The 10995-nt window shown below is 35.7% G+C and overlaps 3 protein-coding genes across 5 annotated transcripts in view; all 3 read left to right on the top strand.

The window, feature by feature from the left end:
* Positions 1-104: 104 nt before the first annotated feature.
* Positions 105-4479, top strand: LOC115413346 (cell cycle control protein 50A-like). The gene is made up of 7 exons (XM_030126126.1): positions 105-585; positions 1002-1121; positions 2018-2125; positions 2215-2302; positions 2421-2564; positions 2650-2859; positions 3318-4479. The coding sequence occupies exons 1-7, from the start codon at positions 325-327 to the stop codon at positions 3509-3511; spliced, it is 1125 nt and encodes a 374-aa protein (XP_029981986.1). The 5' UTR covers positions 105-324; the 3' UTR covers positions 3512-4479.
* Positions 4480-5811: 1332 nt separating this feature from the next.
* Positions 5812-9560, top strand: LOC115414159 (cytochrome c oxidase subunit 7A2, mitochondrial-like). Its single transcript, XM_030127373.1, has 4 exons — positions 5812-5907; positions 7943-8029; positions 8849-8933; positions 9129-9560. The coding sequence occupies exons 1-4, from the start codon at positions 5890-5892 to the stop codon at positions 9218-9220; spliced, it is 282 nt and encodes a 93-aa protein (XP_029983233.1). The 5' UTR covers positions 5812-5889; the 3' UTR covers positions 9221-9560.
* Positions 9561-9815: 255 nt separating this feature from the next.
* Positions 9816-10995, top strand: part of col12a1a (collagen, type XII, alpha 1a) — a 56845-nt gene continuing 55665 nt past the window's right edge. For all 3 annotated transcript variants that reach the window (XM_030127303.1, XM_030127302.1, XM_030127304.1), the window contains exon 1: positions 9816-10087. The gene's annotated coding sequence lies outside the window, so the exon portion shown is untranslated. The remainder of the gene's footprint in view (positions 10088-10995) is intronic.

Here is a 10995-nt window from a genome sequence, read left to right as displayed (position 1 = left end):
ATAGACTACGATAGAATAGAGGATCTTCGCATCACGTTTGTTTGCACACATAACAAAAAGGGGTGTGTGTTTTTCTATGATGATGTAACACATGTTCCCGCCTCCTATTGGTGCAGAAGCTTCCGGCTTCTTCCTCCTGTATGAGATTAACAAAACAGAATAAGTCAGTACTACTTTGGATAGATGTTTAGTGTAGTAAAACAGCAAATTACAGTCCTTAGTCAGTTTTACCTCTTTTCGTAACGATTATTGTCTTCTTTGGTGTTGTGGATTAACGACAAAACGTCGTCTGACAACTAAAGTGGATTATTTTGCTCGAAGTAGATGATTGCAGCCATGATGGCGTCAAGCTACAACGCTAAGGAAGAGGACGGACACCACTCCGGCTCTTCGAGCCACGGCGGAGCAGGGGCCGTGAAGAGTAAAAAGCCGGACAACACAGCCTTTAAACAGCAGAGACTACCAGCCTGGCAGCCAATTCTGACAGCCGGCACCGTCCTGCCGGCATTTTTCGTGATTGGGCTCATTTTCATTCCCATCGGCATCGGCCTTTATGTGACTTCAAACAACATCAAAGAGTTTGAGGTGCAGTTCTATTCATGTCTTCACGCCACTGTCACGTCTGTTTCAATGTCATTTGTTGTTTGTGTGTATCCTCAGGCCAAGACTATCCGATGGAATAAGTGTGGTTATACATGTAATTTAAGCAGAGGATGCCATAGCAGCTCATTATTTACATGTAGCCACAGCAGTGCGATTAATGACACATATTTTCCGTTTTGATGAAACTGATACTATGGTCATAATCATGGTCAAGCTTTAGTCTCTTGGTTTTATAATGTTTTATCAAAAGGGTTCTTTCATATTGTTCTGATTTACACTAATAAGGATAAACAAAATATTAGATGCACATCTTAGTATTACTACTTTATAACATTTATATTATAACCACAGAAAGTGTAGTAGTCAACTTCTGCATATTGTTGTTCTTCATTTTTCAGGTTGATTACACTGGGGTGGACATCAACAGTCCGTGCTACAGTTGTGCCAAGAACTTCAGCTGGAACAGTACACAATCATGTGTATGCTCTGTGAATTTCACTTTAGAGCAACCATTTGAGGTGAGCTAAAGTCCTGCAGCAGTTTACAGTATGTGGACACCATGAATAATAGATGCCCTCAGCTTCAAATTTGATAGTGCTGCTAAAAGTGCAATAAAAAATGCTTTCCTGAACCTGATTGTCCATTAAGATCTATTTAAGTGCAAAGTATGGGACACTCAAGCTTTGTTTGGAGCCTTCATTACCATTGATTATTGTAGTCTTAAAATATGTGGTCTTGCAGCTTCCAGAAAGCTTTATTGATTAGTTATAAAAAGCTCTTAGCAAGCCTCTTTTTATAATTCAGTTTCAGACCAACCTGTGCCACAGTCTGAGTTTTCATTAAATGTAGCATAATTTAAACTTGTAGCCATAATTAAAACAAATGTTTTGTATCAAAACATAAGCTATGATATCAGTTATATGTCCACATGTCCTATGATTGCTTTTTTTGAGAATCAAATTAGGTTCCGTGTTTAGTAAACTGAGCCATGCACAACAGTAGCTGATAAATCACAAAAACGTTTTTAGCTTATAAGATAAGATAAGATATTCCTTTATTGATCCCACAATGGGGAAATTCACAGTGTTGTTAGCAGCATAAAAAAAACATACACAGACATACACATACACATAAAAACAGTCATATAAATTTGAATAAAAAAGTGTTTAAAAGGAGAGTGCAAATATTGTTCGATATGATGTAGTGCAAACGGTTATAAATATAAAAAATATATATATATATAAATATATATATAAATATATAAATACGGATTGAATAACATAAGTGGAGTGGAGGGAGGGTTGTTATTACACATTGTGCATTGATCTAATGGGAGCAGGACTGGTTGTGAAGTCTGACAGCAGTCAGACTTCTGGTGCACTCTGCTTATAACATGATCTCATCTCCTTTACAGAGCAATGTTTTTATGTATTATGGCTTATCCAACTTCTACCAAAACCACAGACGATATGTGAAGTCCAGGGATGACAGCCAGTTGAACGGAGATCTGTCTGCTCTAATGGTATAGTGTGAATATTTTGTGCTTTGATTTCATATAGAGATTGCAGTAAATATTGACTGCTTCATTTTAACACTTGCTGCTTTTGACAGAACCCCAGCAAAGAGTGTGAGCCATATCGTACAAATGATGGGTTGCCCATTGCTCCATGTGGAGCCATAGCAAACAGCCTTTTCAATGGTTAGTGAACATTTGCCCCTCTGACATTTAGATGAAATTAGTAGATGAAGAAGCATTTGACCTCTGTTAGAATTTGTTTTGTGTGGGGACTTACGTGTGTTATTTTCTCTGTTTCCAGACACTCTGGACCTGTATTACGTTGACTCCAATAGCACAAAAACTCCAATACCTCTGGCAAAGAAGGGCATTGCATGGTGGACAGACAAGCATGTTAAATTCAGGAATCCCAGTGGAAACACCAACCTCACTGTCACTTTCCAAGGTGATTTTAACACACTGTGACCAGCAGTCTTTAGGTTTGTTAACATATAAGGGGTTCTCACCAATCTTTGCCTCTTGTCTTTCAGGCACAACTAAGCCAGTGAACTGGAGGAAGCCAGTGTATGAGCTCGACCCATCAGAGGCTGACAACAACGGCTTCATCAACGAGGACTTCATTGTGTGGATGCGCACGGCTGCATTACCTACCTTCCGCAAACTTTATCGTATCATCCAGAAGAAGTCTGGCACTACTCCCACTCTGCCCAGTGGCAGATACATCTTGGACATCACTTACAGTATCCTTTAAACTGCCTAAAATAGTAACATGAGTAGATAAATCAGATAAAGCTGCATGCTTTTTACAATCCAGAAAAACAACAAAACTGTAGGCAGTTCAAGACTTATTCACAGTAGTGTATTTTACATATATAAATAAACAAAACTGATACTGATTTTAATCATATTATCCAAGAATTGGCTGAATCTTTTATTCTGCTTTGATTTTTTTCATAGTGTTCAAAGCATACTGACTTACTGACAATAAATTCCTTTTGAAAATAATGGTTTGATTAGGGATTTAAAAATTAAACTTCAACGTCTGAGGAAAACAGATTTAATCACACTACAAATTTAAGTGAACAAGTAGGGTATATTAATAGTCTTTGTGTATACTATGACTAGATACTGTTGTAAAATGTACTTTTTTCTGATGTCAAATTGCCCAGTGTTTTTTCCTTTAACCAAGTCCTTTCAGATTACCCTGTGCTCAGCTTTGATGGTCGTAAAAGGATGATCCTGAGCACCATCTCCTGGATGGGAGGAAAGAACCCATTCCTTGGAATCGCCTACATCACTGTGGGCTCCATCTGCTTCTTCCTGGGTGTGGTTCTGCTGATCATACATCATAAATATGACACTCGTAACAACAGTGCAGATATTCCAAATTAAACAGTTATCGTACAGCGTCTTCCCATCTCTGCATGCCTGGGCGACCCACCATGGGTTCGCTGTGGACTGGTTGATGATTTGAGTGTGGATACACTGGTCTATGTATATGTCTGTTGTGTGTTTGTGTAAGGGCAATAGTCTGAAGTGTCTCATGCCACCCTATGTTAGTCATATTTAAGGCAATGAAGGATGCTGCAGTTTATGGTTCTGTGCATTTAGCTTCAAGTTGGCTGCTAAGAATGTAATTTACAGTCTTCAGTTTTTCCATTTTCTGTTTATCTATACTGTATCTGTTTTATTTTAGCAGTGCTTGATGAAATGCTTAATTATTGAAGGATGTATGTATTTTTAATGCAAGTTTTGTCCATAATATGTACTGTAATATGTCCTGCTGAAGAATGTATTGTTATATTTCATAGACTTACCTCTGTGATTTTTGAAGTAACTCTGATGGGACAATCATTGCTTGTGGAATCAATTTCGAAAAGCAGTGATACGTGAGACTTATTTTACTCCTAGAAAGTCATACAATATTCAATAGAAACAGCACCGAAAGTGTGGCTTTCTTTCTACCCTCAATTGCGACTGGTTTTACTGTGAGACATTATTGAGCATACTGTTTGTCTCGTCTCACCAGTGAATGCTTATTTTTGAAAATTATACTGTTCTCTATTTTGTCATTCCGTATTATCCACTATTCTAAATTCCCAGGTTTGGGAAGCATGCCTGGCTAATAAGAGCACAATTTTTGGCTTGATTTTTTTTTTGGCTTGAGTTTTAAATTATATATACATGGCATACTTCAATGTTGACCAAATGATATGCACTTTAAAAGTGTGACATTAGTCTCATCCTTTTCAGTCCACTTTGTGTTACAATATTCTGTCATTGATAAGTTAATAGTAAACTATTTAAGTTTACAGGTTTTTTTTTATGTCTATTGGTTCAAATTAAAGAAATAGGCCATGTGTTGGTGTCATTTGTGATTTTATTGCACATCATTAACTGCCACAACAATTTTTTTTTTCACCTTTAATTTTTATTTTACCAACATACATCTTTGATTACATTTACTGTATACCATTGGCATATACACTGATCAGCCATAATATTGTGGCCACTAATAGAAGTGGTAATAATATTGACAATTTCATTACAATGGGACCTGTCAGTGGGTTGGATATATTGGGCAGCAAGTGAACATTTACCGGTAGTCTTTGAAGCTCATGTGTTGGAGTGACTGACAAGAGTTATATTGTATAGAAGATGATGGGGTCAGAACATCTCCACAACTGCAGGTCTTTTTGTGTGTTCCTGGTCTGCAGTGGTTAGTACCATCCAAAAATGGACTAAGGAACAACATCCCGATCTCAGGCCAACAGAACATATGTGGGAGGTGCTGGACAAATAAATATGATCTATGGAAGTCCTACCTTTCTACCTCCAGGACTTTAGAGATCTAATGTCTTGAACCAGATGCCACAGAACGCCTTCAGAGGTCTGGTGGAGTCTAGGCCTCAGGTCAGAGCTGTTTTGGTGGAAAAAGGGGAACCTACACAATATTAGGTGGTAATGATGTTCTGCTCCCACAGATGCTCAGCTGGTTGAGATCCGGTTGTTCTTCTTTAGATACTTTACTTCTACTTTTAGATTTCTACTCAACTTTCAGGGCTAAATGTTTACTTAGTCCCTAATATATCCCAACCACAGACAGGTACCATTGTTATGAGATTATGAGATAATCAAAATTAATACCTCTTCACCTGTCAGTGGTCATAATGTTATAGCTTTTTTTTCTCTCTCTCTTTTTTTATTAAATTAACTTTAAGGAACCACAACGATATACTCAAACATTACAGTCAACAGACAACTAACAAAATATAACATCTAATAAAAAGAGAGCACAATTATTGCAAGGGGGTGTAATCATTGCATTTCAGAATATTCTTGATACATTGTAATGGTTTTTGTTGCTTTTTTGAGATTACTAGGAATAATAAAGTAACATAAATTTTGGATTCACATATGAAAATTCAAACATTTTGAACTTTTTTCACAAATACATGTTCATGAACATAAAATTTCCCCAATAAAATAAAATAAAAAATAAAAAAAAAATCACTAATAACCCATATTGACCACACAAATTCTAAAATATCATTTATAATTGATCTGTATACTTACATTTCATCGTCACGACCGGAAATAACAGGCTAAACAGAGGCATTATGGGATATGACAGGTTCACTGAGGCATTATGGGATATGACAGGTTTACTGAGGCATTATGGGAATTGACTTTGTATACATTCCTGCACGCGCTGCCCTAGTGCTGTTCCCAAGTTTAGAAACGTTAAAACCGAGCCGAAGTTAGCTAAAATGTATAGACATTTTATGGTAAGAGAACAACCATTTTGAGCTTCTTTACAATGAAATATTCCTGACAGTGTTTAATTTCTAGTGTATTACTCTTCATTTATGTTGTCTGAATTCGAGTAACGGTACTTGGTTAAACATGTTATAAGTCACCAGTCCCAAAACTAAGAACAAACTACACAGTAAAGTGAAGTTAAACAATGTCGGAAATAATTTACTCACGTTTATAAACTGACATTGTCTAAATTAACTTTAAACTCCGTTGGTTTGTGACCATTATCTTAAGTGTAGCTAGATAAGCGGATAATACTTGGTTTAACCTCATTTTAATACAATAAAATGTATGTAATGTAGCTAACTGAACAGGCGTTACACTATCATTATATTATCACCTTAAACATAAAACACACACACTTTTTTTTAACGACACAAAGCAATTTGCAGAACAAGAATGGGAAAATGTTACAGAAGAGTAAAACAGAAATACATTAGGGGACATGGTGGAATAATAAAACAGAGCTATTGACAATATCTGAAACAAAATAAACAAAAAGATTAAGACATTTGAAGTGTAATGAAAATAGTGAAAGAAAAAAAATATGACCGGACATTAGAGCTCTAAGGACCAAGGAAAGATATATTTAAAACAGCAAGGACTTAGATAAGCTAGAGTAAAGTTTTTTTTTTTTTTGTTTTTTTTTGACATATTTTCAATTCACTGTAGAGATCTGTAATATTTGATAAAATCACATATAAACAAAATAAATGGAGGGGTTCATGTTTTATCCATTGCAACAATGAATATGAAATTTACTTAAAATAATAAGGTTAACAATATCTTCTATGTTTACATCTAATGAATCCACATAATAAGTAATATCATATAAAGAAAAAAACGAAATATTTTTTATTTTTAAGGTCAACCAACTGTGAACATCAGCCCAAAATGAAATGCTGTTTGAACAATTAAATACAAAACATACACACTTTGAGTTGTATTTTGGGTCACTGAACGTGGTGCTTTGCAAGAGTTTTCCAGTAGATGTCACTATTTTGTCTATCATCTGAATGGAGCATCATCAGTTTAACAGACTCAGTGCTGATTCCCTTCAAGTCATCATGCTCAACTTTCATAAAACTTTTCTAATTCTGTTGATATCACTTATATTTGATGTAGTTTCATTTTCCTGTGGTTCTAAAGTTTCAAGTTTTACAGATAAAACAGTAATGTATGAAAAAACGCCTTGAAAGACAGACTAATATTCAGAACATTATTATGTATCATATATTCATTAATACTGTTTCTTAACATACTGATTTATATGAGAATATAAATAAGGCTGACAATAAAAAGGGTGAGAATCAGAGTTTTTGTATTTAGGATTTCTGAACACAGACATCTTTTTGGGTTAAGATACCCTCCTGAGACCCAGGAAAGTAAAAGTTTTGTTTTGTTATTTACATTAAATAATTGCCTTGATTGGGAAAATCTTGATGCAACAGTTTTTTAAGATACATTTTTTATGGCATGTTCTTTGCAGTGGACAGCATTTTTTTTTTTTTTTTTTTTTTTAAAGTAAAGTTGTGAAACTCTTGTCCCCTACAGAGGACAAAAATGTATTGTTGGGTCTCAGGAGGATACGTTTTTAACATGACAAGTAGTTTAATCTTATACACTGTTGCCCATATAGTTGATGTAATTTAGTTTTCAGACACATTCCTCTTTTTATTCCTATTTATACACATCAGTAATCACCTTTGACTTGGTACAATGATTACATACTGAGTCCCAGTTACACTTCATCTATCAAGAATGATTCACATTGTCAGAATCATTTTGTGAAGAGGTAAAAAAAAAAAAATTATTCCATCCTTATGGGCAACAGTGTATTTACAAAAAGTACAAATGTCAGGGTCAGTACATTTAGAAATAAAGGATTTTGTAGGTTTATTTCATGTGGAACTTTAAGGTATTGTTCACATCATTATTCACTGTCATGCTTATATTATACGTGCTGAAACTATGGAGTCATCCATTAAGTACTTGTGCATCCAGGGTATCTGCCGTCTCTCCAGGCGGTCTATCAGCAGCAGTGCTCGCCAACAGGTGGACAACACTGTAAAATCAAAACAACTGTTCCAGGTACAGTAGGCCTAATGCTTTTTTGGGTACTGAACATATAATTAACTTGCATTAATATCCCATCTGACCTTTGCAGCATCATTGTTTCAGAACCTGAGCTGTAAATCCACAGGATCACTCTAAGGGGGACATTTCTTTCTTTTCTATGAGCTTGATAGATTAGAAAATAATTGATTATGATTCAGTTATATTCTTTGACATCAAAATCTTTGTATTCAGTTGTCAGTGTTTAATGTGAGAAATACTTTAATACTGATTGATATACTTTTACAGCTTCTACTTTATTCCCAGGTTCTGAAGATAGAATCTAAATTTATCATCTTGTAACCTCACAGATAATTATGTATCATGGGTTTTTTCCTCTACACTAGAAATGACCTTCAGCTGAAGCGCGGTTTGGAGTTATACTAATTTTGCACGCAAACTGGTAATTAAAAAACCATTGCAAAATCAACAGTCCAATGCGGCAGGCTTTGCTGATCTTTGCAGTGCAGCAGAATTTACAGAATCCATAGCCTTGCTTCTAAATCCCTGAACAAGCATTTTTCCATTGCACAGTTTAGATATGCCACCACTTAATCACTTTGGTTATATAGAAATTATGCTGTTTGCCAGCAAACTGAAAACCGGTTTGGGAGGTTAACATTGGCAGGCATGATGCTAAACCATATGCTCTTTATTTTTTATTAATATACAAAATACTATATAAACTAATTGAAATTTGTTTTTCTGTAATATAAATAGCATAGAACAAAGACTCCCTAAATTCTTTAATGCCTGTCTTTTATTAATAATTATATGTCTTTATTTTTTGGGCAGGAGGATAATTGTTTACCTACCCATCTAAAGGGTGGGTCAAAGGATGCTCTGCTCTACAGAACCACAATGGCTGTCACTGTGTTTGGTATGTTGACATTCTTCTTGAAGCTCAATACAAAAGTACCAGTTTCCTGCTAATTACAATGTAATTCACGTCAGTGGCTTCGCTTTGAAAGTGAAATAACTATAATCTGAGGATGAATCTGAGGATGAATCTGAGGAGAATAATTCCACCCTTTGTCCTAGTCACATCTGTGATACTTGTCTGGTCTCTTCACAGGCAGTGGATTTGTTTTGTTTGAACTGTTTAATGCCTCAATGCCCAAGAACCCACAGTGGAACACCTGCCTGTGTAATAAAACAACTGCATAATGTACAGTATACTATTTATTGATGAATTCTCCAACAAAGGTTCAGGGAATAATAATGAAAGTATGTTTCTTTTGGGATATATTGGATGTGGAAATCATGTGACAGTAAAAAAAAAAAAAAAAAAAAAAAAAATCTAGTGGTGTCTTCTTTAGTGCCTTTATGTGTGTAGGACTTTTTTTTCAACACTAGAGGGCACCAAAAAACAATCAGTTCGTGAAGAAATGCTGTAAAAGGTTGCGACTGTCGACAAAAGCTATTTTCATTGTTGTCTACATAATAAGTAAACTTGTAAAGTAAATTTGACAGATTAGTACCACTGTTGTTTTTGTTTCTATTGCATAACAATCGTATCACTAGAGCCAACAGATTTCTTTTTAACAATGTAAAAAAAAAAAAAAAAAAAAAAGTCAGATGACTTGTGAATAAATACATTGGCTTAGGTCGCCTGTTGCGGATATAAAGAGTTTTGTCTGGCCAACTATGACCCTGCTGTGAAGTCACATTGGCACTGGAAACTCATTAAATCTCCAGACCAAAGGAATGCAGGGAAAAATGTAATTTCCAAACAGGGGATCTGACTTAGCAGGGGACACATCAACTGACAGGCAGAGGTTTCGTAAGAAGCTCTTATGATGGTAAATTGAGAGCAGGGAACTGCCCCCCTATTAAGTAGCCGATGGTGGAAAGATTCTTCCCACTTGGAAAGAGGCTTTTCCTACTTGGACATCTGCTGGCGGAGCTTCCAGTAGCCAGGGAGGAGAGAGGGGTCCAGCCGCAGCTCCTGAAACTCCTCTGTTACTTTCCAGAGGAGGAGGCTTCAAGCAGGCTGCACATACAGCTCGGTTGGTTTTTAGGGGGGCTGAATAGGTAAGTAGACTGTCTAATATGTATTTTAAGTCAGTTCATTTAAGAGTAGGAATAGCGATTTTATTTTATGATCAGTTTTGGATTATATTAATTTGTTTCTTCTCGAGATTTTTAACTATTCTGCTCTTTCTAGTTATTTGCTGTTTCCTCTTTGTGGTAATTTCTTTACAAGAAAAAAAACAACTTTAGAAAGAAAACTTTAATTCACATGACTGAAAAGAACTAAAGTATGCAGAAAATGCCTAAAGTTTTATTTTTTATTTTTATTTTTTATTTTTTTAATTATCTCTTTGGAGAAGATGAAGTGGAACTATTTTGGCCAAGTTATATTTCATCTGCGGTGCTGACATACTTACTGTGAATTTGATCCAATTTTGTGGTGTTATTAGATGAGTCCTCCTGTGTGTTGAGGGCGCTCAGATCATGCTCCTCTCTGCGCCTGGAAGTGCAGTTTTGCTCGTTGTGCACCAGGCGGGGCGCATACCCTGTGGTAAAGAGGACCAAGAGCACTAAATGTGGATGAGAGTTCAGCAGTACTAAAGAATGGGTGTTCAGAGTTAGAGGAAATCATATATTCAGAAAGTAGACTTTTTAAGGAAGGGGTGACACTGTTGCTTTCATCTTCGTGCATGGAATATTTTGAACTTTCAAGGAGGAGAAGGTGTAATTTGTGACAAATAATTTGCATGACCTCATGATTACCAAGACTCCTTCCCCTTATAACTAATATTGTAAGATGGTACTGTGTGGATCTGCAAAGTCAGTCCTTAGAAATTATTCAAAAGGCTAGAAAGAATTTGAAGTATTTTCTACATCTATAACATCAAACCAGATCAGCATGTGTTAAATAGTTTTAGATAATCATTACTAAATACCTTCTGTATGTTACTCAGTAATATGCACCTCAG

Source organism: Sphaeramia orbicularis, chromosome 22, assembly GCF_902148855.1.
Source record: "Sphaeramia orbicularis chromosome 22, fSphaOr1.1, whole genome shotgun sequence".
In the NCBI taxonomy this organism is placed as follows: domain Eukaryota; kingdom Metazoa; phylum Chordata; class Actinopteri; order Kurtiformes; family Apogonidae; genus Sphaeramia; species Sphaeramia orbicularis.
This window is presented reverse-complemented; position numbering and strand designations above follow the sequence as displayed.